At 43.1% G+C, this 27,680-nt stretch overlaps 1 protein-coding gene across 1 annotated transcript in view; it reads left to right on the top strand.

Moving 5' to 3' along the window:
- Positions 1-27,680, top strand: part of ccnd2 (cyclin D2) — a 48,483-nt gene that overhangs the window by 7,799 nt on the left and 13,004 nt on the right. Inside the window, exon 4 of the mRNA XM_002940302.5 lies at positions 13,773-13,921. Coding sequence (XP_002940348.2) covers positions 13,773-13,921 — 149 coding nt within the window. The remainder of the gene's footprint in view (positions 1-13,772; positions 13,922-27,680) is intronic.

Genomic DNA, 27,680 nt, shown 5'->3' with positions numbered 1-27,680 from the left:
CAAAAGTGGCTTGACCTGGGGAATGCAGCACCTGTAGCCCATTTCCTGCACGCGCCTGTACACGGTGGCTCTGGATGTTTCTACTCCAGACTCAGTCCACTGCTTCCGCAGGTCCCCCAAGGTCAGGAATCGGTCCTTCTCCACAATCTTCCTCAGGGCCCAGTCACCTCTTCTCGTTGTGCAGCGTTTTCTGCCACACTTTTTCCTTCCCACAGACTTCCCACTGAGGTGCCTTGATACAGCACTCTGGGAACAGCCTATTTGTTCAGAAATTTCTTTTTGTGTCTTACCCTCTTGCTTGAGGGTGTCAATGATGGCCTTCTGGGCAGCAGTCAGGTCGGCAGTCTTACCCATGATTGCGGTTTTGAGTAATGAACCAGGCTGGGAGTTTTTAAAAGCCTCAGGAATCTTTTGCAGGTGTTTAGAGTTAATTAGTTGATTCAGATGATTAGGTTAATAGCTCATTTAGAGAACCTTTTCATGATATGCTAATTTTTTGAGATAGGAATTTTGGGTTTTCATGAGCTGTATGCCACAATCATCAATATTAAAACAAGAAAAGGCTTGAACTACTTCAGTTGTGTGTAATGAATCTAAAATATATAAAAGTCTAATGTTTATCAGTACATTACAGAAAATAATGAACTTTATCACAATATGCTAATTTTTTGAAAAGGACCTGTATATTGCACTGCTACACTTCACTGCTGGACTTGTGTGTCTTTAGCCTTAGGTGTTAGTGCCGGATCTGTCTAATCTCAAACCCTACCTAATGCCCAAGGTTTTACTGTAAGCAGCGATAGACTTACCTGTGTGGGGCTGTATGGACCTTAGCATACACCAGAGGCCATTTTGACTCCATAGACGTAAAATTAGGTGTCCTTATGAGTATAGGTGTCCTAAATCCTAGAAGTTTTTTCTACAAGGTTTAATTCCTAGTATTAAAGATATCAACTGCTTAAAATGACGAATAATGTGAATTTTATTTCGAATATGAGCACTAGGGCCCATTATCTAGTGAAATATTGTGTGTAGTAGTCAGTATTTGGCATCCTTAAGTGTGAGTAGAGCTTTCGACTAGATAAGTCCTCTGCGCTCAGCCTTCCAGACCTCATGCATCAAACCCCCAGCAATAGAGCCGCACTCTCAGCCAATGTCCAATCGAAAAATATATATATAGGGGGGAGCACCTTTTTTGCAGAAATTTTGCATTTTGTCTCGTGCTCCCCCCTATATATATTTTTTGAGTAGAGCTTTCGAATAAACTTACACAGAAAACATGGGGTTCTATGAAAGTATCATAGAAATGAATGCATTATACTCAGTCTGGGTACGACTTGAGGTATCAGTTCTACATTACTGCAGACTCCTCTAGAGATGCTGCATTACCCCCTTTCAACATAGACATCATTTTTGTTTTCTGAATAGCCAATAAGAAGTCAGTACAGAGTGTATATTAATGAATTTATAATCATATGCATTGAGCTGGAAACTGAGGAAAAGTATTGGCTTGTTCTGACATTTTGGTAGCCACTTGGTTATTGCTTGGAGTCACTAGAAAGTCAAAAAGTTGAGCGTCTACTGTTTACACCATATTATGATGGAGAGGCATTAATTACCCTGGGGTGGTAAAGACTATATAGATAAACCAGTTCTTTTGTTACTATGGGAAAAATGAATTTTGGGGAAAAATTAATATTTTTTTACAAGCAGTGGGGACAGTTTGGGGCGTGATGTTTACACTCTTGAGTGCAATGATTAAGGCAAGATAAAGTGTGATCCACTTATGGTGCAGATGTTTTAGTAAATGTTAAGGTGCCTCTGCCCCATGGTAAGCCCTGCCAGCTAGCCACTCATCTGCTCCGCCCCAAACCCCACCCGTTGCTTACATTCCCCACCACATACATATCTTTCAATCTGGATCATTGTGGGTAACCAAGTCTGTTAAAGGGGACATATATATTGGGTCACCCAGGTGTTTGCCTTTTCAGGTTTTTTGATTCATTAGTAAAAGTACATTGTTGGGCCCATTATGGGAGGGTCCATAATGTAAACACTTGGGGTGCATTGTTATATCTAAAGTCTTCCCACTAACCTTTTTTTATATCCCAGTTCCATCTTTTGATGGTCTTTTGCGTTCATCGAGCAGCACCCGTGGTTAGAGGTGTGCACAAAGATGTATGAGTGCTAGACATGCAGTTGGGTTGTGGAAGACGCCATATTGCATTCATTAGCAGAGGTATTTTCCATACACAGCGCCCCTAGTGGTCCTGATACCATAATATCTAGTTCTGTTGTCGGAATGCACCAAAAATGATGGTGGAATAGTGACCGATTGCTTTCTGTGCTACGTTTTCCATTTTTAAGTAAGAAGCAAACAACTGTTCTGAGAAATACTTGTTTACTGCTTTCATAAATACGCACATTGTATGCCGGATCTTTTCCCCCCCCCACATTCCTCAAAATACTCCTCCAGCCAAGGTGAAATGAGTCAATTAATTTTCCTGTGCTGCACCTGTATGATAAACTATGGCCAGGCAACTTTTTTTCTATGTTGGGTTTATTTTTCCTGTAAATCCTCAGCAGAGCATGTAGACGTGGGTTATTCTGCAACAGGGAGCCCCCATACACGGGCCGATTGTAGCTGCCGATATGGGTCCCTTAGACCGATTTGGCAGCTAATCGGCCCATGTATGGGCACTACCAACGGGCCTGCCCGACCAATTTCTGGCCTGAAATCGGCCAGGTCTCGATTGGGCAGGTTAAAAAAATCTAGTTGGGTCAGGGACCGCATCCGCTCGTTGATGCGGTCCCCGGACCATCTTTGCCTATACCCGTTGTGATTATTCGATCGTTTGGCCCCAGGGCCAAACGATTGAAATAGCCTGGATTCTCCCGATATTGCCCACCCGTAGGTGGGGGATATCGGGAGAAGATCCGCTCGCTTGGCGACATTGCCAAGCGAGCGGATCCTAAGGATCCTTAAGAGCAATCACTATGTGGTAGAGTATATTGTTATAAAAGGCACATAGTGATGTCATCAGTTACAATTTAGTGATGTAATCTGTTTCACAAAGTTGTTGTGTTATAAAATAGTATAAAGATCTAATAACTCATCTGAGACCTCCATGACCAGTATAAAAGTACTTCAGCCTTATTTCTTGGTCATGGAGCTCCTCAGTGACTTCCAATATCCTTAACTATTACAACGATGGAGGGGGGGTACATTTTCCCCTATATATTCAGGTTTTGGGGGGGGCAGGGCCTATTTACGCTGGGGTTCAAAAATCCTCTTGTTGAATAGTAGAGACCCCCTCTTGCTTCTGACACACTGGTAGTATTGATCTACAACTAGTATGCAATCTCTAAGGACTAATCATGTATTAAGGTCGGAGGCAAGAGGAGCTGAGAGAGTGGTAAAGCTCTTTGCTTCTTGTCAATCCACTGGTCAATGTCTGCTCCCTATGTGGTACATTATACATTGTCACTACTTTGTAAATATAGCCCTGGCTTTGTCGTTTACGTACATGAAAAATGAAAACTGAACTTTGACATTGGGCACATTCTTGGCAGTGAATCAAAGCAAGCCAGACATGTGTGGGTGGGTGTAATCATAGCCACTATATTGGATCTGAGGCCAGTGAACCAACAGTGCATAGTAGCAGAGAGGCTGAAGGTCTGCGTGCCAACTCCTGTCCTGCATTCTGCCCTTTGATAAAGCTCGTGAATATGTCTCCTTGATTTGCTCCGATATTCCAGCGCAAGGCCTTGCATCGGCCCCTTTCACATAAGACGATTTACTGTCAACAAGTTGAGGTTTTTTCCAGTTATGGCTTTGGTGGTTTCATAAAACAAATATGGACTGGGCAATTTGTCTTCTTCTGGGAAATATGCCCACTGGAAAGGAGTAGTCCCTTCCAGATGAATATCTGCTGACAAGGCCTTCTATTAATGAAGCATTATGAGCCCTAATGGGATTAACCGCTTAAGTGCCCCGGTGACGTTCAGCCACGTCACTGCAGCTGGGACCAGTAAGGACGTTGGTGAATATGACCACTCTTTTGCTTGTTTTGCAAGAGAAGATCCCATTGGGACGTAAAAAGTAAACTATGGTTAAAATAAAAGTGTTCCACAACTACAGCAGTATAGAGAACCCAGCGGGGCCATAACTGAATTAACTTAAAACTTCTGGGGACCCTAAAATGGTTTTTCCTTTTTGTGTAATTTAAAATTTTTATTGAAAAATCTTCATACAGGTACCAGCAGCTTGATTTGCGTACAAAGAAACGTTTTATCAGTCAGTGGTTAGCAGGTTATAATTGGAAGTAGTCGGGCAATGTGGCATAAACCATTAAAGACTGAAGTAAGGTTTGGGGGTGGGGGGGAAGAAAAATATAAGAGTAGAAAGGTGAGAGCAGAACCTAAGGGGAAATCGGGGAGGGGAGATAGGAATAGATCATCCTTAAATCTTAGGAAGTAATAAGAAACAGATGTACAGTATATAAGGATAACCGTTTTATATCGATTACTTCCTAAAATGGTTTTTCCAATATCTTTGTTATACCCAATTAGCCCAAAAAAATTAGTATATGTGAGTTTTCATCTCACAAGAAGATGAACTCTGATCAGTTATAACACAAAGGACAGATGAGCAAACATTCTAATAGGCTCTCAGTCTGGATGTTGGGGTGATAAGTAGACCCCCTGCACAAGCAACTAATCCCAGGGAGCCTCCCAATATGCCGTAGTGATGTCACTAATTTGTTTTTGGGGACCCCCTTCCTAGCTCATACCTTGCCTTCCAGCGGCCATGATTATAGTTAATAGTGATTTGTAGGGTGGGAATTTCCTTACCAACATCTATCCATAACTTCTTCCATGTGAACCTACACCCAGCCGAGCCTGGAAGGAGAAATATATTTGTGTAGGATGACGTAGAGTTCTTCTGTCTGACTATTTCTGGAGGGGCTTTGATTGCTCTGTAATTTCAGCACTACTTCCTGACTCTTGTATGGGCACTTTCCTATTTTCTATTTTATTCTTGTTAAAGACAATGAATCTCCAGATCACTGGGGGGTGGAGGGGTGCCAGTTTGTTAAGGCGGACATATACGCAGCATTGAAATTCATGTTGGGAAGAACAATGAAACCGGTCTGCAGAGCCTACTCTAGGCCAGAGTAGTGGAGTGCCAACCTGGGGTCCCAGGCTGGTGACTAGAATAGCTGGAGGTACTACCCTCTTGGGATTTCTTTGTCTCATATTTATATGCCCTAGTTTACTTGTTAAGTAAGCAGACTTGATTATGTGCCAGGAATATAGAATGTTTGCCTTCAAAATCCATAGAGGCCTAGGTCTCTATTTCACCGACTCATTGGTGAATATTTTCCTAGAGAAACTGAGGAAGCGTCTGGCTTGCAGAAGTTTGGAAGGGTTCAGAATGATGCACTTTAATAATATTAAATTAGCTTTACTGGCATTTCTGACAGGCAATTAAACAGCGATGAAAGTCTGTCATGAGCAAAACTATTTCTCTAATTACACATGAGGTAAGCCAAGTGGACTCGTGTGAGGTAATTTAAAGTGTCTTTGGGTCGTCTGTCACAGCTGTAGAGATCATAATTAATTGACCTCAAGTGGTTATGGTGACCCTTCTAAACGAGAGTGCCGGGCATGCATGTTACGGTGTAATGCCCAGGGCACGCTGCAGTTTTGATTGTCACAGTGAAAAACCACAATAAGTCATCAAAATGATCTTCTCAGCTGGCAGCCACTTGTCATTCAATGAAACGGGAAGCACAGTGCCTATGGCAGACGCTTGTTCTGGCAAGTACTTATGGCTCCGGAACGCAGAACTCCATATTCCCAAGCAGTACTCACCCAGTAGCACAAGTGTCTGCCATAAACAATGCTTTTAGCATGCGAATAACTGGAGAAGGGCTTGGGGCTTGTAGAGGTTCTCCCTAAGAAGTCATGGAGAAGCGTAACTAAAGAGAACATCTTTCACAGGGTGGAGCAGTTCTAAAGTAATGTGATATGTAAGTAAAACGATCTCCACACAAACATTTTGGTACCTTAATAAACTAGTTTGAGTTGTGTCCAAAGCTTGGGGGACATTGGCTGCCACTCATGATAGAGTTGGCAGCTCATCTTTCCTTATATGGGGCTAAAATGGTAGTCCTTACAAAAGCTGTTAATCAGGAGGTTCAAAAATGTTATAGGGTAAGGAGAGGGTTGGATTATGGGTGCTCTCCTTCCCCAGTGGGTCAGCACAGGGACCCCATGATCCAGCCATTGACAAATGTCTTGTTTGGTGCACCACATGATCTTCCCATGTATGGCTAGCTTTACATAACCATGGGATTTGTAGTTGCCATCCATTAACCAGGCTGACTGTTGGTGCACAGACAAAACCACTAAACATCATTGCACCTGTCCCATTGGTTTTGCTTTAGAAAGGATCCAGTCACAATCTCAGCACACCGAGTCGAGACTGAAGGCTTTAGTAAATGATTAAACAATCATCTAACTAGGGCCCCCCAAGTTACCCTATATAAATACATTTGGTAGAGGCAATACTTTTGAAGCAAGGTGCCCCAATAGGCAGTAGCAGAGTGAAGTTGGTGGGAGTAAAGGTCCCCATACACGGCCCGATTCTAGCTGCCAATATCGGTCCCTTAGACCGATTCGGCAGCTAATTAGCCCGTGTATAGGCATTACCGATGGGACTGCCCGACCAATATCTGAACTGAAATCAGCCAAATCTTGATTGGGCAGGTTTAAAAATCTAGTCGGATCGGGGACCGCATCGGCTCGTTGTTGCAGTCCCTGAACCGACTGCCCCATTGCCACTAATATAATTCGATCAAATTAGTCGACACATTCCCCGGTATCGCGCACCCCGTAGGTGGGGATATCGGGTGAAGATCCGCTCACTTGGCGATCTAAATAATGTTCGTTGGCACGTTTTCTTTTGAGAAAAAAAAAAGTTACATTACATCAACTTGTATGAAGGTGAATTGATCCTTTTAATTATAAATTCATATACATTTGCAGGGAACGTTTAAAGGGGCCTTATGCACGTACAGGACCTTACTGAAGGAAATGATACAGGGCTGCATGCTTTATGATTCCTGCCCTGCATTCTGGGCATATCGAAATCTCTACTGGGAAGAGTGCCCGCTGAATGGGTGCGTTCTGGAATGCCTTACATGTCGCCTGCGTGTGGTTAATATTAAACCATTTATTGTGCTCACATCTTCGCTGGGTCTTTGTACTCTCATGTACCTGGTTTCATAAGAGCAATTTTTTTTTTTTAATCGACCAGTGACAAAAGACTTGTTTTGTTGGCACAGACACGTGTGAGGTCTTCGGTGGTGTTCCTTGCTCCTTCCGGGCAAAAATAAAAATGACAGTTGGATTATATAGTGGTGGCTATTGTATGCCACCTTCTTGTACACTCATACAAGGCATCTAAGGATAGCATTATCTAGAGCTGGGCGGTATGACCAAAAATTTATATCACGGTATTTTTCAAAATTATATCGGTATCACGGTATTTGACGGTATATAAATAAAAAATAAATATTGGTGGCCCCCCCCCCCAACAACCCCAACAACAACCCCAACAACCCCAGCCCCCCCCAACAACACCAACCCCAGCCCCCCAACCCCAGCCACAACCCCCCCAACCCCAGCCACAACCCCCCAACCCAGCCACAACCCCCCAGCCCCCCAACCACAACCCCCCCAACCACAACCCCAGCCACAACCCCCCAGCAGAACTTACCCAACTTGTGGTTCCTCCAGCTCCAGCGATGCGTCCTAGCGACGTTGCGTGCGCGCTGACGTCACATGCGCGCCGACTTCACGTACGCACGGGCGCAACCCGGATGTGATTGGAGAAAAACAGCAGGAGGCGCGCATACCGGTATAGCGGTATGTTTAAAACTCATACCGTTTTTTAAAAAAAAAACGGTATACCGGTTAAACCGGTATACCGCCCAGCACTAGCATTATCCTAGAACGCTATATAATCTAGGGAACTGGTTTACAGTCCTACTTCTGGCACCCACCAGCAGCGCAGAGCACCACGTTGGCCACAGTTTAGGACTGGGTGGGTCCAGGATATCTACAGTACTACAAAAAATGCTTATTACAAAATAAAAAGACACAGGGCAGCCATGATTCCCCAGTGAGCCTTAATCTTCATTGAAACCGTCCCTGCCTGTGGTAATCCGGAAACATGCTAGAACGTTTGCTTGGATTTACCAGGCAATGCCTATTAAATGAAGCATCTCTCAGATATGGAATTACATGTGTTTTACTCAGCAAAATGCTGTACAAAAATATAAGTTTTCGTGATATCCTAGAGAACTATACCCTAAAACAAATATGGTCGGAAATGCCATATTTTATGTACGGAACTTAATGCACCAGCCTAAAGGTGGCGATTGTAGCTACCGATATCGGTCCCTTAGACCAATTCGGCAGCTTATAGGCCCGTGTAGGGGCAGTAACGAGGGGCATGCCTGACCGATATCTGGCCTGAGATCGGGCAGATATCGATCGGGCAGGTTAAAAGATTTAGTCGGATCGGGGACAGCATCGGCTCGTTTATGCGATCCCCGGACCAACTGCGCCCATTGCTCTTGTTATAATTTGATAGTTTGGCCCCAGGGCCAAACAACCGAATTGGCCTACATTTTCCCAATATCGCCCACCCATAGGTGGGGATATCAGGAGAAGATCCGCTCGCTTGGTGCCAAGCGAGTGGATCTTAATGTGTATAGCCACCTTTAAGGTTAAACATCTCTGCAGGAGTAATGATCCAGGCCATCACAGGAGTCAGTGTCAGTGGCACTGCACATGCTTAGTGTGCTTAAGGGTCATCGCAAAATAATTCTCAAGCAGAAAGTTAGGTTCACCTGTCATATTAACTAATGCTACAGGGCTGATTTTCTCTTTATTTATAATGCTGCTAAAAAAAACCCTGAATCATTCATAACTGTCGGCTTAACCGGACAGGGGGCAGAAATTGGATGTGTGATTTTTGTACAGGTTGAATGGAATGCCCTAAGCCCCCCCGGAAACGATTAATGGGGCTTTAGGCCCTAAAACAAAAAGATTATATGTGGCCTGACAAGATTTTTTGCATTTCTGTAGAAAGAAATATTGTTAAAAACAACTGAAATATATCTGTACTAATACCTGCCTGTAGGAAATATGTAAGCAACTACATTTTGTTTTTAAAAAAAAGCAGTGCCCTCTATTGACACCATCGGCTCATTTCTAAATGCAAAAGTGCTCAGAAGAGCACTGCATCTTTACTAATACCTGTCCTTGGGAAAAATGTAGTGGACTATTTAAATCAATTGTATGAAACAGCAGCGACCCCTGCTGCTCTGTTCTGCTGTCGGTAAAGTTACTGAGTAGAAAATCATGTGCTGATTCTTCTCTGCTCAATGCGCTGAAGCCTCAGGACTTGCTTTCTTGCTCAGTAATTTTTCTGATGGTGGGCCGGACTGCAGAAGGGAACAGGGTGCCCTGCTGTCTGAAAAGTATTATATTGGCAATATAAAAACTGCTTATCTCTTGGGGCTGGGGTGGGGAATCATGTATAATTCTCAGAATGCTCCTCTGAGCATTTTTGCAATAGTACAGGTATAGGACCCGTTATCCAGAATGCTCGGGACCAAGGGTATTCCGGATAAGGGGTCTTTCCGTAATTTGGATCTCCATACCTTAAGTCTACCAAAGAATCAATAAAACTGCAATTAAAGCCAATAGGATTGTTTTGCATCCAATAAGGATTATTTGTATCTTAGTTGGGATCAATTACAAGGTACTGTTTTATTACTACAGAGAAAAGGGAAATCCGTTTTAAAATTCTGAATTATTTGATTAAAATGGAGTCTATGGGAGACGGGCTTTCCATAATTCGGAGCTTTCTGTATAACGGGTTTCCGGATAAGGGATCCCATACCTGTACATTAATTTGTTCCATATGGATGCTGTGGCAGATAGAGAAGCAAAGCTATTGCTGCATACTGCATAGGGAGCACCTCATACAGGTAATGCAGGTATTACAACTAGCAAGCCAGAGGACCAAAGTGTACCATCAGACTATGGAGAAGTGCTGGGATTAGTAGTTCAGCAGCAGTGATGCCAAAGATAGCTCATCCCTGATAGATGCTTTGCTTAGGGATTTTGGAAAATAATGGAATTTCTCTTGAATCGGTGCCAGTCATGCTCCAAAGAGGGTTTCTGTTTCGACAGGAACAAGTGACACATTTTCCATAAATTCTTCACAGCCCTGCAAGTTCAGATTCCATCGCTCTCTCGTTTTTATTTAGCGGCGGTATCTGCAGTCCGTGGCTTTTGCTGAACTATTCCTGCCAGCAACCCATAGAAACTGGAGATTGCTGGAAAATATAGTGTGTATATGACTGGTTATTCCGCTCAGTCAGATATATCCTGCTAATATAGCACAAAGGCTGGGGTAATTCACCCTAAAATTCACTTTTAGTTTAACATAAATATTATATTTACAGTCTACAGGGAGAGATTCTGCCAAGACAAGCAATCTGAAAGTGGAAGCAGTACATACCTTTATCAGTTTTGGGGAGATTTTTCTGTGGACCCAATTAGCTTTTAGTTACACTGGTGGCTGGGACCTTGGGTTGCCTCCTGGCCATTTTTTCACCAGCCTAGCAGGTAAAATGCCAGCCAAGGCATTTGGGTCCCCCATTCCCTCCCTGTCATCTCCCAGACCCTTTTCCATGACAACTGATATTGCCCCAGGCAAAAGATGGCAATCATACTAGGACAGCATGTCCATGAAGTCCTTAGGTAACCCGATTTGTTACCCAGTTTAATACTAATTATGGAACTGGGGGCTATATATGTTTGCAAATTTTCCCATTAATGTACTTAATGTTTTTGTCGGTTGGTTGGTTGGTCTTGTCCAAGAGAAAAAGTGCCCTATGTATAAACTTACTTTGGCTGTTGTTTCTTTTGGGCCAAGTTGGCAGCTTGTTGACAATCTTATGAGACCCTGGGAAGAACCTGCTAAAAATCTTTCAGATATCTATTGTGCAGATTTAAAAATGTCTTCGGGTCAGCCACTGTGGTCCTAAGGCCTGCTGTGTTATCTGATTTTTGTGCCACAATTACACAACCAAACTATGCATTTATCACACAGTAGAGCCCCTTCCCAGATACCCGCTTGCCTTACTTTTCTCACTATCCCACAGTTGAAAGCACAAATCTCTGCATACAGCTGCTTGCAGCAATTTCTCAAGGACTCTCTGTTCATTTTTTGGCCAAAGCTGGTCTTTTGCATAGTTTTTATGTTATAGTTTCACGGCGAGTTACACACGCATTATTTCAGAAAAATGTTAAATAGCCGTTGACCCATTGAATATGGATATATGGAAATCAAAGCTTTTATGTGACCAGGACTGATGTATTGTGCCTATTCATACTCCTAGGTGGCCTTATACAATGTGACCAACACCCCACCCCCTCCCTAAAGTTCCACATAAATAGGGTCTGGGCTGGTTTAGAAGACCGTGTGCCTGAAATTGGTGCACCCCCCCGGTCCTTTTGTGGGCATGTCAGGTTGAATTTTTATCAGCGACAAGGTCACTGACATAATTTTCAATAGCTTGAGATGAGGTTGGTGACTCCGCACAATGGCGCCACACTCTTCTCTCCCAGACACTCGCCAGACCAGCAGCGGCAGTTAATTAATATGCTAAAATTAGGAGCCACCGATACAATTCGCAGCCTGTTGCCCAACAAAGCCATAAGCGCGTTCAGCTTTGATAGCCGGGCTTATGGCGCTCGTTACGCCAGAGCAGAGCGAGGAGTAATGTTGAATGCTGATCTCGGGGCCTCTCTCCCCTCGCTAGCTGCCTAATTCCCATTTTGAATGACATTAAGAGAGCCAACGAGGTTATTGGGCATCGCAGCGCTCTTATGTGACCACACGTGGAGTCAGACCTACAGCAGTGCGAGTTGGCAGTGGTACTGTGACTCTTTATTCCCTTTCCAAGGATGAAAACTTCTCCCCAGTTCATACATACATATAGAAAAAAAGCACACAATAAGTGGACTTGATTGATCTGATGTTATCAAACTATCAAGTTTGTCATCTATAAAATGCCTGTGGGATACAGAAAACACCTTTTTTTTTTTTTTTAACCCATTCCTGAACGCCACTCTGGGAAAGTCAGTAACTTAGGAGAAATGTTGCCCCGGTGTTGCATGAGATTCCAAAGCACTGTAAGAAGAGGCCAGTCCAAAGGTTAATTAGAGTGAAATCTGAGTGCAATTGCTAATTTTCCCAGGTATTTCTGGAACTGTAGGAGAGATTGTTATAGTTATATATTTATATAGCTGTGGCTGTCTTTTGCATGGACAGGGGCCAGACCAAATGTTGGACAGCAAGGAGGGCCCTTAACCAAAGACCTTAGAGGAAACATTGAACCAGGCTACATCTGTGGACCGTACCAAAGAATTCATGGTGTATGGGAGCATTGCTTAGGACTTTCTGGATGGCTTTAGTGCCAGCCTTTTGGACTGATTCATGTTGGTCAGTGAACCCCAACCAGTGGCTCCTGAGCAACATGTTGCTCCCCAACCCCTTGGATGTTGCTCCCAGTGGCCTCAAAGTAGGTGGTTATTTTGAATTCCTGGCTTGGTGGCAAGTTTTGGTTGCATAAAAACCAGATGTACTGCCAAACAGAGCTTCATGTAGGCTGCCAGTCCACATAGGGGCCACCAAATAGCCAATCACAGCCCATATTTGGCACCCCCAGAATTTTTTTTATGCTTGTGTTGCTCCCCAACTATTTTTACATTGGAGTGTGGCTCAAGGGTAAAAAAGGTTGGGGATCCCTGATGTTGGTTAATGAATCTGTGCAAAGGAGGCTCCTTAACCAAAGAAGATTGAGACCTTAGAGGAAACTTTTGATCCAGGTTACCTCTGTGGACCATACCAAAGATTCCATTGTGTAGGGGAGCATTGCTTAGGAGAGATTGCTGTTGGTTATTAAATTTGTGCAGACTTTGTACCTCTCATAACATAAGGCAGAGATCCCCAACCTTTTAGACCAGTGAGCCACATTCAAATGGAATAAGTGTCGGGGAGTAACACAACCATGAAAAAGGTTCCTGGAAGTGCCAATAAGAGCTATAATTGGCTATTTAATAGCCCCCATGAAGACTGGCAGCCTACAGAAGGTTCTGTTTGACATTATTCTGGGTTTTTATGCAACCAAAACTTGCCTCCAAGCCAGGAATTAAAAAATAAGAGCCTTCTTTGAGGCCACAGGGAGCAACATCCAATGGGTTGGGGAGCAACATGTTGCTCACGAGGCACTGGTTGGGGATCACATAAGGTTTTGAAGAAACAGTACGGTGTTGCCCAAAAAATCACAGAGCTACCCTAACTTCTATGGAGCTGAGGCCAACACATTCCGACCCTGGAGCAGGGCTTCTACAATTGCTGTAAAGGTGCTTTTCATATTTTTACATGTTCAGTGATTTATGAAAAGCACATGATGCATTTAGTCATTGCAAAAGTGGGGGCGTTTGCAATGGCTAGATAGCTATGGCCAGACAAAACGAGCAAAACCATTAATAACCCATGTCTGACTCCTATAGCGACCTGGCTTTTTGTTCTAGGTTTGTGTGGTAATTGCAAGCCTTGGCACGGCTGCCTCTCATTTCCTGCCCTCTAGTTATTTGCCTGTTTTTTCTTTTTGCAGACTTTAACTTTGCAATGTACCCACCGTCTATGATAGCAACTGGAAGTGTAGGAGCGGCAATATGTGGGCTGCAGTTGGATGATGGAGAAACCTCTTTTTCTGGTGATAGTCTCACAGAGCATTTGGCCAAGATCACTAGCACAGATGTGGTAAGTATCCTGTCCATCCCTTTCCCAGGGTAATTTGTTTTATTTCTTTGCATGTTGGGGGAGTGTTAACAGCATCCGTGGAAAAAAGTAGGTAACTCATACTGCTGGTATCACTGTTAAACCTTGGAATTTCCCCTCGTGGCTTATCCAGAATATTATATTTGCAGCTGTGTCAGTGACATGGCTGCTTATATCCTAGCAATCGTAAAAGTTGCAAAAAGCTGAAGTGCCGAACGGTTAGTTTATGAGGTACAACTTTGCCTTGATCCATAGCCACCAGTTTGTTAGAGATGAATGTTCTCCCAGGTCATGTGACGGGAGGTAGAACCTAATGGCAAAAGTAGTCATCCCTTATATGAATTATATTGTTATTCTGTTGTTGGCATTGATATCACCGTAGCCATGGAGAAGACCTCGATGTTATTAGGTTGCACAGTGAGACGACCAACAAAGGTTACAGGAAGTAGAAAGAGCAAAACCACAACATCACGAAAAGGTCAAAAAGACTGAAAAAAATAGTTTTGGTTCTTCAGGCCAGAATGACTTAAATCACTGAGATGTAATAGTACCGTAGTTTCAGGAAAATCAGTGGTGCCGGCTCATAAGGATGATTTTATTTATTACATTCATGCATTTGACTTGTGTTGTTAATGCATTTACACCTTATCTGTCAGTGTATATCCTGTTTTTTATTTTTTTACCACAGTAAAAATCAAAACAAGACTTTATTTTGATCTGAAACTCACAGGCTTGGTGAGTTTAGCTGCTGGTTGCTATGTAATTAATTACCCTAACAACCCAGGCCTCCCTGGGTTGGTACAATGTATTGATACCTCCAGTGTTTTAGCCTTTAGTTCTCCTTTGCAGGTAAACTTCCTATTCAAATAAGGCTGCTGTACATGAGGTTATTAGAGCATGTGTGTACAGGTATAGGACGCGTTATCCAGATTGCTTGGGACCCAAGGGTATTCCAGATAAGGGGTCTTTCCGTAATTTGGGTCTCCATACCTCAATAATAAAGATTAATTATATCTTAGTTGGGATCAAGTGCAGGTACTGTTTTATTATTACAGAGAAAAGGGAATCATTTAACCATTAAATAAACCCAATAGGGCTGTTCTGCCCCCAATAAGGGGTAATTATATCTTAGTTGGGATCAAGTACAGGTACAGTTTTATTATTACAGAGAAAAGGGAATCATTTAACCATTAAATAAACCCAATAGGGCTGTTCTGCCCCCAATAAGGGGTAATTATATCTTAGTTGGGATCAAGTACAGGTACTGTTTTATTATTACAGAGAAAAGGGAATCATTTAACCATGAAATAAACCCAATAGGGCTGTTCTGCCCCAATAAGGGGTAATTATATCTTAGTTGGGATCAAGTACAGGTACTGTTTTATTATTACAGAGAAAAGGGAATCATTTAACCATTAAATAAACCCAATAGGGCTGTTCTGCCCCCAATAAGGGGTAATTATATCTTAGTTGGGATCAAGTACAGGTACTGTTTTATTATTACAGAGAAAAGGGAATCATTTAACCATGAAATAAACCCAATAGGGCTGTTCTGCCCCCAATAAGGGGTAATTATATCTTAGTTGGGATAAAGTACATGTACTGTTTATTATTACAGAGAAAAGGGAATCATTTAACCATTAAATAAACCCAATAGGGCTGTTCTGCCCCAATAAGGGGTAATTATATCTTAGTTGGGATCAAGTACAGGTACTGTTTTATTATTACAGAGAAAAGGGAATCATTTAACCATTAAATAAACCCAATAGGGCTGTTCTGCCCCAATAAGGGGTAATTATATCTTAGTTGGGATCAAGTACAAGTTACTGGTTTATTTTTACAGAGAAAAAGGTAATCAATTTTAAAAATCTGAATTATTTGTTTAAAATGGAGTGTATGGGAAACTAATTTTTTCCCCTTCCTTTATGTATTTCTAAAAAACCCAGTCATGTGTATTGGGCATGTGAGAAAACCAAAAAACCAAAATGAAGAACTAAGGTGCAGCTTTTGCATTTTGCCTAATGGCTAATTGGAGGAAGTTGTGTAAAGCACGTTATGGTTGCCCCCTACTGACAGGGTGGTACATAGAATAGTCGCCAGAAGGCAGAGCTGCAGGATGTTCATTTCTAATCATTTGTGGAAGCGGCTTGGGTCTTTAATTGGCAGAATGCTCACATTCCATTTTGGATAGTGCAGCTGTCATAGGATTGTTAGTAAAGCGCAGTTCAGGCAAGGTGAATTTCCCTGCTATTAATGCACACACTGCCATTTAGTAATGAAACGGCCTGGCTCTTATTATTAGCAAGTGGTTACTGACTTTGAACAAGTCCTTGAAAAGCCCTGCTGCAGTACAGTATTTAAAGGGCCATTCTGTCTTACTAATGTTCCTGCTGAATTGTGTTAAGTACAGGGTAATTCGTATACTGCCCTAGTTTTATGGTATCTGTTCAGGTTATGAGCAAGCTGACTCTTCCTGCTGAATTGTGCTTATTACAGGGGAATCCCTATGCTGCCATAGTTTTATGGTATCTCTCTGTACAGGCTATGAGCAAACTTAGGGGGCTGTTCCTGCTGAATTGTGCTTAGTACAGGGGAATCCCTATGTGCCATAGTTTTATGGTATCTCTCTGTACAGGCTATGAGCAAACTTAGGGGGCTGTTCCTGCTGAATTGTGCTTAGTACAGGGGAATCCCTATGTGCCATAGTTTTATGGTACCTCTCTGTACAGGCTATGAGCAAACTTAGGGGGCTGTTCCTGCTGAATTGTGCTTAGTACAGGGGAATCCCTATGTGCCATAGTTTTATGGAATCTCTCTGTACAGGCTATGAGCAAACTTAGGGGGCTGTTCCTGCTGAATTGTGCTTAGTACAGGGGAATCCCTATGTGCCATAGTTTTATGGTATCTCTCTGTACAGGATATGGACAAACCTTGTGGGATATTACTGCTGAATTGTATAATGCAGAATGTATAATACATTAAGTACATTGTGCATAGACAAGCACAGAATCTTGTTGAGGTTTGAGTACTGTTAAACCCGTTGAAATGATGCATATGGGTTACAGTAAGTTCAGTTATTGGTATTTTGTTTCATAGCGATGCATGTGAATGGACTGGAACATGCAGGCAAACCCCCATGAACCTGTGTTGTGGATGTAAATGTAACCACAATGAGGGGGGAGCCCCCAAATTTTGGGAAATTCAGACATCTCTTTTTCTCTGCATTCTAAAGGTTGTGTTTTTTTCTGACTCATGATGATTCATACGATGAAACTCTAGGGCAGCAGTTTGTATCTCTGTCAGTGGTTCCCATCCTTCCTAATGCCGCGACCCTTTAATACAGTTCCTCATGTTGTGGTGACCCCCAACCATAAAATTACTCCTAAGCCCATCGGAAATATGTGTTTTCCTATGGTCTTAGGCGACCCCTGTGAAAAGGGTTGTTCGATCCCCAAAGGGCTCCCGACCCACAGGCTGAGAACCGCTGCTCTAAGTCTATATATTCTCCCTCTTGCCTTACAAGATACACACCATGTTGCCTTACTATAGGCAGTGCTCAAACCGAAAAGAGAAAAATGTGGAATTGTATATAGTAAGGGAATATGTTATCAGGGCAAGGTGTTAGTTCCCAACTCAGGGGGACAGACATGGACAGTAATGTCACGGCAGGGGTCGGATTGTGGGCAATAATGTCACAGCAGGGGTCGGGTTGTGGGCAGTAATGTCAGAGGAGGGAGCGGGATATGGGCAGTAATGTCAGAGGAGGGAGCGGGATATGGGCAGTAATGTCAGAGGAGGGAGCGGGATATGGGCAGTAATGTCAGAGGAGGGAGCGGGATATGGGCAGTAATGTCAGAGGAGGGAGCGGGATATGGGCAGTAATGTCAGAGGAGGGAGCGGGATATGGGCAGTAATGTCAGAGGAGGGAGTGGGATATGGGCAGTAATGTTAGAGGAGGGAGCGGGATATGGGCAGTAATGTCAGAGGAGGGAGCGGGATATGGGCAGTAATGTCAGAGGAGGGAGTGGGATATGGGCAGTAATGTCATGGCAGGGGTCGGGTTGTGGGCAGTAATGTCAGAGGAGGGAGCGGGATATGGGCAGTAATGTCAGAGGAGGGAGTGAGATATGGGCAGTAATGTCACGGCAGGGGTCGGGTTGTGGGTCGTAATGTCAGAGGAGGAGCGGGATATGGGCAGTAATGTCACGGCAGGGTCGGGTTGTGGGCAGTAATGTCAGAGGAGGGAGCGGGATATGGGCAGTAATGTCACGGCAGGGGTCGGGTTGTGGGCAGTAATGTCACGGCAGGGGTCGGGTTGTGGGTCGTAATGTCAGAGGAGGGAGCGGGATATGGGCAGCAATGTCACAGGAGGGGTCGGGATGTAGGCAGTAATGTCAAGAAGTGGGTGGGGTATGAGTGAAAAAGGCAAGAGCGGGCCATGGCAAAGATTTGCCTAAAACCTGCAGCTAGGGCTACCTTAAGAAATCCTGCAGCCTAATACCTGCAGTCAACTGGGCTCACCAACAAGCAGAATGAGGCCCAATCAAGAAGAGGGGCTCTGCCTTTGTATGCCCATACCCCATTATACCTAAACCCCACCCTGTCCAGTTCACAAGCTGTAAACATTTGCAGTATTGGTCCTGGCTGGATTACCCCTCAATGGTGACTCTAACTCGGGCACCAATAGGTGTTCTAGTGAATATACTATGGCAAGATAGTACTATACGTGGGGGATAACATGCAGAGTAAGCCATAACTGTAGCAAAGGAAGGGGCTTTTACAATATAATAATTCAAGATGGTGTCATTGTATGGGGGTGAGATCACTGAGTATAGTAAGGAAGATGATGGCAAAGGAAGGAGCTGTAAATTTGGGATGGCATGTATAGTAACACTGACATTGTCCAATCAACTGTCAAACTACAATTCCCAGCATGTGCCTACAGACACTAATAAGGGCAGCCTTGTATCTGAGAGATTATCATCTTCATGCATAAGGCTACTGCCCAGAGCTGTATTTATGTTCCACAGCAGACTTTTTATTAGAACACAACCGCATTCTGCATTACTGACTCATAGGAGTTTTTAAATAAAGTCAGCTGCAGCCCTTTCTACAGAGTCACATCCAATAATGCCAGAAAAAAACCCGCTCCGGCAGATACCAAAATATTAACTCTGTCAGTGTACTCTGTGAGAGCAGGAATGGGAAATACTAGACTTTTATTGGCAACTGCTAGCAGAAATAAACCCTTGGCTTGTCTGCAATTGTTTGTATTTATACAGAGAGATTAAGCCTTGCCTTATGGCATTCCTTCTTTGCTTTTCTGTATTTCCATACACTGTATATTCCACATATAGCTGCCATGTTGCTTGTCTCGGCAGATGTACGCATTCATGAACAAAACAGCACCCCTAGTGGTCAGCCTAGTGGTAAGCCAGAGCACACTGTCAGATGAAACCCAGGCTTATTGTTTTAGTAGCAGTTTAAAAACAGTTTAAAAACATTAAAATCCACGATAAATATTATATAGGATATAGTGGTTTGCTGTTAAAAAAGAAGGAAAGGTAAAAACTAAATACAGCACTCACAGAAACGCTGCACCGAGTCCTCTATCAAAAGAATCAGGATTTCTTGTCTCTGTTTTTTCCTGTCCCAGAGACACGCAGCTCTCTCCCCTCTCCTCCCCCCTCCCTCAAGAATGCTAAGAACTCCCCACCCTTAGGAATGTGGATCTGAGCCAATCAGCAGGAAGCTTCCTCATAGTCTTACAAACTGAGCATGTACACCGGTCTTGGTCTTGGTGCAGGAGTGAGGCATTATGGGAACTTTCTTTACAGAGCTCAGCGTTTTTTCTTCCTGTTTGGCTTCTGTTCATCTGAACGGGAGAAATATGGGGAGACTTAAGGGCACTATTGAGACAACTGAAGGAATGCCTGCAGCTTGAGATTAACTCTTTATTAGCCTTTCCTTCTCCTTTAAACCCTTTTTTAATGGGGAGGTGGTTGCCCTCCCCACCTGCAACTTCAGCGTTGTTGATGTTGCAGGTGGGGAAGGCGAAAGTTGAATCGCCCATTTTGTTTTTGATGTCACTGGTTTAATGGAGGTACTAATGTCACATGTTGGGAGGTTTCTGGGCCCACCTAAGAGATAAAGTCTGACCTGCAGAGAAACCCATGGGTCCTGCAGGTTCTGGACTGACTAGCATACCATTAAGATATATATTGGTATATGTCTGACTGTTGTGATCTCTTAAAGCGTTTCCTGGCCATTGTAATGGTCTTACAGACGTATACACCAGCTGAGGTATTGCAGTGATTAGCACAGCCCTGCTATGAACCTATAATGTAGTTGTGTGCATACGTGGTTCCTCAGAATGATAGGAAAAACCCCTACCACTTTAGGCTAGCAGTCATTGAAGAATTGGATTCTGAGACTTCTCTGATTTCCAGACAGGCCTTGGGCAGAGATTACTTACCTGCATTGCACTCTATGGAGCCAGTGAAGATAGGGTCATGGTGGACAGGAGGCTTGGTCCCCAGAGGAATGATTGCTGGTGGAGACATGGTGCACAAAGCACATATACTCTGGAAAGCAGAGGGACTTCAAGTCCTAAGGGAGATGGGGTGGTCATGATATGGTCCATACTAGTCACTAGGTTACTCTCATGTTAGGCCGTAACTTTAAAAAATATATATATTTTTAAGGGTTTTTTTCCCTTTAATTATTGATTTATAAAATATATAAATCTACATTCTAGAAATAAACTCTGCTGTATGCGCAGTCACGCCGTTTAACGAAGGCCTTCATAAGCCCTCGGGTACAGGCCGCATTATGTATGTGAGGAGAGAGCAGACAGAATAGCCTAAGGAGAAAGGAATAATGAGAGAGAGTTTCCTCAGTTGTCTTTGGCCGATTTGGCAGCTGCTCCGAACCCATTCATTTTTTTTTTTTTTGTTCCCCAGTGAGTGCTGTGCGTGTGTGGTAACAATGGGGTGATGCAGTTAGGCCGATGTCTAATGGCGGAGTTCCGTCAACCCATTCATAAATCTAGAGAAGGCCTGAGCGCTGTGAGAGAGCGAGCCAGCGAGCAGAGGAAGTAAGGGCCCCCCTATCTAATGAGCTCCAGTTCACATACTTTTGTTTCTGTCTCATAGACTCGCACACTACCCTCATCTGGTGCGATGCCTTTCCCTATGGAAAGTACAGCAGATGCCTTCTCTCTCTCTCTCTCTCTCTCTCTGAACTGACAAAGGGCATTTATTACAAGCTACAGAGATTTTGCAGGAAGATAAATTTTGTATATTTTTAGCATAATTAGCTTTTTGGCAGAGCCGAAATACAGAACCCCAGATGGCCGAGTTCAAGGAAACCGAGCTGGGCCATTTTTAGCATCTTATTTAAGATAAGAAATAACAGTCAAAATAAGAGACGGCCAAAACAAAACCTTAAACGGATAACCTACATATATGCCTATATATCATTTTATCAATTCTTTTCTTCCTCGAAATTTTATCTGGATCCCTTTGACCATTTTTGGAAAGAAGGAAAGGTACTGAAGGCCAAACCGAGCGCTGCCAAAAAAACTAGAAAGCTGGAAATGATTTTCAGTGGAAGAAATCCCCTTTCTCCTCAGTGTTTATGGAATTGGAATCACTGTCCGACCTCAGATTCTTCTTCTTCTTAACTATATGGGAGATATCATCTGATGGAGTGAGTCATTCTCGGGAGTCATTTGATCGTCATGTTTAGGTCTTAGTGCCCAAATTTAATAGAGTTATTTTAGTAAATAGTCTCATGATTGCATTATTCTTGCCCAATTGCTTGTGCTTATTTATGGGATCTGGTTAAAGGGGTGGTTGACTCTTAAGTTAACTTTTAGTATGTTATAGAATACCCTGTTCCTTTGTAATTGGTCTTCATTATTATTTATTATAGTGTATGAATTATTTGCCTTCCTCTTCTGACTCTCTCCAGCATTCAAATGGGGGGGTCACTGACCCTGGCAGCCAAAAACGATTGCTCTGTGGTGATAGAATTTTATTGTTATTGCTACTTTGTTTTGTGTATCCTTCTGTTCGCTTCATCGCCTGTTCATATTCCAGTATCTCAATCAAGCCACTGCGTGTTTGCTAAGGTAAACAAGACCCTAGCAACCAGATAGCTGCTGAAATTCAAACTGTGAAGTTGATGAATGAAAAACTAAATAACTGAAAAATCACAAAAAAAAAAAAAAAAACAAAGACCAATTGCAAATAGTCTCAGAATATCAATGTTAGATTAAACCTGTTTCATTACTATGTGGAATATAGGTGCTCCTGATTGTCTGCCATAGGTGACCAGGCCCATTTTGTTACAGTAGCCCCATTGACTACTGGCTTTGGGAGGCAGCACAAGCCCATTGCCCTTTTAGTATTTAATAAAATGTGGCTAAATAGCTGCATGGCTTACTCTTCTTTCCCTGTAAAGGAAACTGCTGTCTTGCCTTGTGGTATGATAAAGGAGTCTGTCTTTTTAATGGTCTTTTATCAGGCCATGGGTGGATGGCAGGCCTATGTCTTTGGTGTGTAGGTAGCCATCTTTGTGAATTTTAAGCTTTCAGAAGGAACCAGCATTACACAATAGACCTGCTTTCTGAAAGCTATTGTTAGTCCTACTTAATGTCCAAGTCGCATAATACAGGGTTTCTCCTGCCTGGGTGCTATTCTCATGTCTACCACTTTGTGGGACAAGTGAGCACGTTTAGCAATCCAAACAATGTCTGATTTCATTTGATCTCTACAATGCTGAAATGTCAGAAATCATTGCCTCTCATTGTATTTAATATATTTGAGGCTAAAGTTTGCACTGCCTCTCACTGTATTTAATGTATTTGTGGTGCCACTACCTAGTGTCTCTCACTTTATTTCATGTATTTTGTATTTTTGTATATAAAAGTCAATTACCATTATTTACAAGTGCACACTGTGTGTATATCTACCTCCTTTACTCTACAAGCTAATTGAGGCTAATGGCACACGGGGCAGTGTATTATAGCTGGCAGAGAAATGCCTGAACCACCCTAAATTATTGGGAGGCAGTTCTCTCGCTAAAATTCTGGACAGTACCAGCAGTGCTATTAGCCCATGGAGGCACTGTCAGTTCAGGCAGCTAAATCCTTCAGCAGAAGTGTCAGTAAACAGCAATTTTGTTACCTGCCAGTTGTTCTGCTGATTGGCTGCTGGGGGGGGGGGGGGAAGGGAGAGGGTGACATCACTCCAACTTGCAGTAAAGAGTGATTGAAGTTTACCAGAGCACAAGTCACATGGCTGTAGCCACCTAGTAAACTAAATAAATCCTATGATTCCAAACTATACATCGTAGTTGGGGGCATGGCGTGTTGTCTCCTGAGAGTGGGAGCTTGGGCTGAATAGACGTATCTGGTAGTGACGGCTAACATTACTTTTCTATGCCGTGTATAAAGTTGTCCATACATGGGCTGTGCTTATTGGCCTGTGTGTGAGGGCCTTGGAAAGTCCTGCTTGAACAGTGACCAGATATCTATTGGGCCATCAGATGAGGGCCTCATCAGCAAGTTTATAATGTCCTTGCCTGTCTCTCTCTGGACTTGCATTACCTGATCTGATTTTGGGTCCCTCAAGCAAACGATTGGATGAGCCTTATTTGGGCCAGTGTGTGGGTGGGCCAAATCAGGCCAAGGTCTTTGCCAAACGAGTATGTGGCCAGCTTAAATACTTACAGCACATTACTCCTCTGGATACGACACAGTTAAGCAAAGACACATTCTGAGGTTAGACTGTGCTTAATCCCTATATGGGTTTATATCTTCATGTAGGTGTATGTTTGCTCATTAAGAATTCTGCTCAGGGCGCAACATAAAATTTATAGCCCTATATAAGAATAAAGGTGTCATTATTTATTACTGGAGTAGCATGAGTGCAAATCTTTTCATGCCATTTATTTAATTCCCCCCCCAAAAAATGTTTAGTTTTATTAAGCCATTTCCCTATATGTAATAGCCTTTATAAAATCATTGATGTGCTGGCATTGTACCCATAGTAGACATAAAGTGCACATTGTAATATCTCGGGGAATGACTGGAAAGATAAATGCATTAAATATACATTCATTTGAGGGGGAAAAAGAAATTATTAAATCTGAATGACGCCAATGGATTAGTGAAATTACCGAGGCACTAAGGTGTTATTGACGTTGTGGAATGCGAACCAAATGGAACTGTGTGTTTTAATAAGGAGGGAGGAAGTTTGCACTGTTAGTAAGGGATCCAGATCCTATTTCATGTCTTATATCGAACACTTAGGCGTAATATGAGAATGTCAGGGCTGTGGGAGCGCACAAATTTCATCCAACCTATCAAAACTGTACCTCATTGTTTTCTTACGATACCAAAATAGGACCCTACTCCAAATCGATGATCTTCTGCTCTGATTAACTCCCAGGCTGCCAAAAAGGTCTCTGTTTTATTTCCAGGGGCTGGACGTCTCATTCCTTGGGTTATGCCAAATGTTTCCTTACTTTTAAAAATAACAAATCAGTCGGTTCATAGGTAGGATGTATCTTCCATGATCTTTCACATAAACCCAATGGACAGTATTGAGACCTATTTTCTTCTCTCTCTACAAACTTCTAAGGTCAGTGGCATCATTCATTCTTGATAGACTTCAGAAGATGAAGAAGCACCTCTACTGGTCTTAAGCAGACTTTGCTATTCCAATTTAACCTAGCGCCCAGGCAGTGGTTTGAAAGAGAGACAGGATTATACATAGAGGAGGGCCTAAATAGAAAGGATAAGTAACAATGTAGCCTCACAGGACAATAGTTCTTTGGCTGCCGAGTCACTGACCCCTATTTAAAAGAAAGATTCAGGTAAATAATTCAATATCTATAAAAAGTTAAGGATAATTACAGAGTTGCTAAGAGTAGGCCATTATGTAACATACTAAAAGTGAAAGGTTTACATTGCAAATTAACTCTACCATATAAAATTTTATTGTGGAACCAACAAATGTATTTTTTTAGCTGTAATATTGCTGCATAGGCCGCTATCTCACTGTATTGTAGCCGATTCTGAGCTTCCAGGAGAGGCCAGCACTACACAATAAAACTGCTTTCTGATAAGCTGTTGTCTCTCCTACTTAATGTACTGTCAGTACAACCCAAGTCATATAATAGCAAGACAGGGTTTCTTCTTCTTGGGTGCTATCCTCATGTCTACCTCTAGGTGGGCCAGTTTAGCAATGCAGACTATTTCTAAACTCCTTTTGATCTTTACAATGTGGAAATCATCTCCAGCCTTCAGGAAACCAGGTTTTTGGAAGGGTAAGGGCTTAAGTTCCCACTGCATTCAGGGGTAAACATTCAGGACAGTACCAGCAGTGCTATTAGCCAGTAGAGACAATATCAGTTCAGGCAGCGGAATCCTTCAGCCGAGATGTCAGGGAGCTGCTATGTTTTTGTATTGTGTATGTACCCTGGCAGCAACTCATGTACTGTGCATCAGCAGAATAGTAGATGGGGGTCACTGGGGGCATCTTTGGAAGCGTAGATCTTTCCTTCTAAGGGCCGTGGTAGATGGGGAGATTAGTCGCCCACGACAAATCTCCCTTGTTGCAGGCGACTAATCTCCCTAATACGCCATCCCACCGGCTTGAATGTAAATCGCCGGTGGGATGGCATATGCGTTCCTCGCAAGGCATCTTCTGCGATTTTGGGAAATGGCGGCGCCGCATATGCCATCCCACCGGAGATTTACATTCAAGCCGGTGAGATGGCATATCCGGGGAGATTAGTCTCCCTTGTCGCGGGCAACTAATCTCCCCGTCTACTACAGCCCTAAAGGGCAGAAGTCTTAAAAATTAGTTTTTTAATAGCCTAATTCTTTGCTGAGCTTTAGATCTCCTTTCAATCCATGGGATTATAAACTCCCATTGTGGTTAGAAAGGAACAAGCAAAACACAATGTATATACTTATTCCTAACTATTTAATAAGCGTTGCCTACATGTTCTCATTCAGTATATATGGCATTAAGGGTCAGCGGGATTGTGCACAGCTATTAAACATTGGCAGACCTCGAATTTACGCAACTTTATCCTCGTGATTTCCTGTCCTCCCACAGGAAATGCCTTCTGGAAACAGGCTTCAAAGTCAGTTTTCTTTTTACCACAAAAAAAATTGAGTATGACAAATTATTTCTATAGCGAAGAAGGAAATTCTATTGAAACCATGCACTGTCTCTAATGGCAAAAATCTGTTGTGCTGATTATTCCAGAAGATAGGAATGTTACACGACAGGGTGATCCATGCTTAATCACAGGCTACATTTAAAGAGGCGCAGTGTCTGGAAATGAAATCTATGGCTTAATCTGCACTAGTTATATTGTATGGACGACTATTTCAGAAGTTGGGTCACAGTGCAGAGCAGTTGTGTTTTGGGTTTAAAATGACTGTGCTTGGAATTATGCATGGAAACCCAGGTAGGCATTCAGGGCCTAATTCTAGAATAATTGCAGTTTTGGCCTATGAAGTTCTAGTGATGTTCCTGCAGCTTTGGGTAATGTCTCAGCCGGTGAAACACTAGTTGTGTGTTAACAGCTCTAGCTTAGGGCGTGGGTTTGCCCAATTAGTCCAAGGCTGGTATTTAGCTCAGAGGTTGCTACCTTTGTCCTCGTGTTCCATGGTTTAGCCAAAGTAGTTTCACTTTGACAGACAAGCAAATGTTATCTGGGCCACTTTTCCAAAAACATGTGCCTGTGCCTAGGACTTATATACACCTCAGTCCACATTGGTTGTGGTACATTGGCCAATACTGAATGGGCACGGACTGTGTGAGTGTTTCTGTAGGATAGGTTTGGCTGTCAACCAGAACAATTTACAGTAAAGTAAAATCCCTTTGCTGTTTCATGATAGCTTGGCCAACACGGTGCTTTTGTAGGTGACATTTTCCAAGACTGACAAACTGACTGACAACTACAGTGCTGTACAAAGATATTGGGATTGTCCCTTAACATACACGTACTGAATGTTTAGCTGTAGGAGCAGAGATACAGAGATACTTTATTCTGTATAGGCCTGTACAATTGTAACACATGGGGGCCCATTCATTAAACCACAATTTTTTTAGTGGTTATGATATGCAAAAAATTCGGAGTAACCACAATAATTTCTGATGTCCAAAAATAATTTTATCGGTCGTGCAAGAAAATATCGTAGTTGCGTTCCGAAAGTCACAAATTTTTCGGATCCGGACGTTCATAACGGCGTGAAAACCTTTCTGGCTTTGAAACATTCAGTGCATGATTTTGGAAGCCTCCCATAGGGCTCAATGGCACTCTGCAGCTCCAACCCGGCCCAAGGAAAGTCTCCCATAGGGCTCAATGGCACTCTGCAGCTCCAACCCGGCCCAAGGAAAGTCTCCCATAGGGTTCAATGGCACTCTGCAGCTCCAACCCAGCCCAAGGAAAGTCTCCCATAGGGCTCAATGGCACTCTGCAGCGCCAACCCGGCCCAAGGAAAGTCTCCCATAGGGCTCAATGGCACTCTGCAGCGCCAACCCGGCCCAAGGAAAGTCTCCCATAGGGCTCAATGGCACTCTGCAGCTCCAACCTGGCCCAAGGAAAGTCTCCCATAGGGCTCAATGGCACTCTGCAGCTCCAACCCGGCCCAAGGAAAGCCTCCCATAGGGCTCAATGGCACTCTGCAGCTCCAACCCGGCCCAAGGAAAGT

Source organism: Xenopus tropicalis, chromosome 3, assembly GCF_000004195.4.
Source record: "Xenopus tropicalis strain Nigerian chromosome 3, UCB_Xtro_10.0, whole genome shotgun sequence".
Taxonomy (NCBI): domain Eukaryota; kingdom Metazoa; phylum Chordata; class Amphibia; order Anura; family Pipidae; genus Xenopus; species Xenopus tropicalis.
The sequence above is the reverse complement of the archived record's forward strand: the minus strand, read 5'-3'. Positions and strand labels throughout refer to the sequence as shown.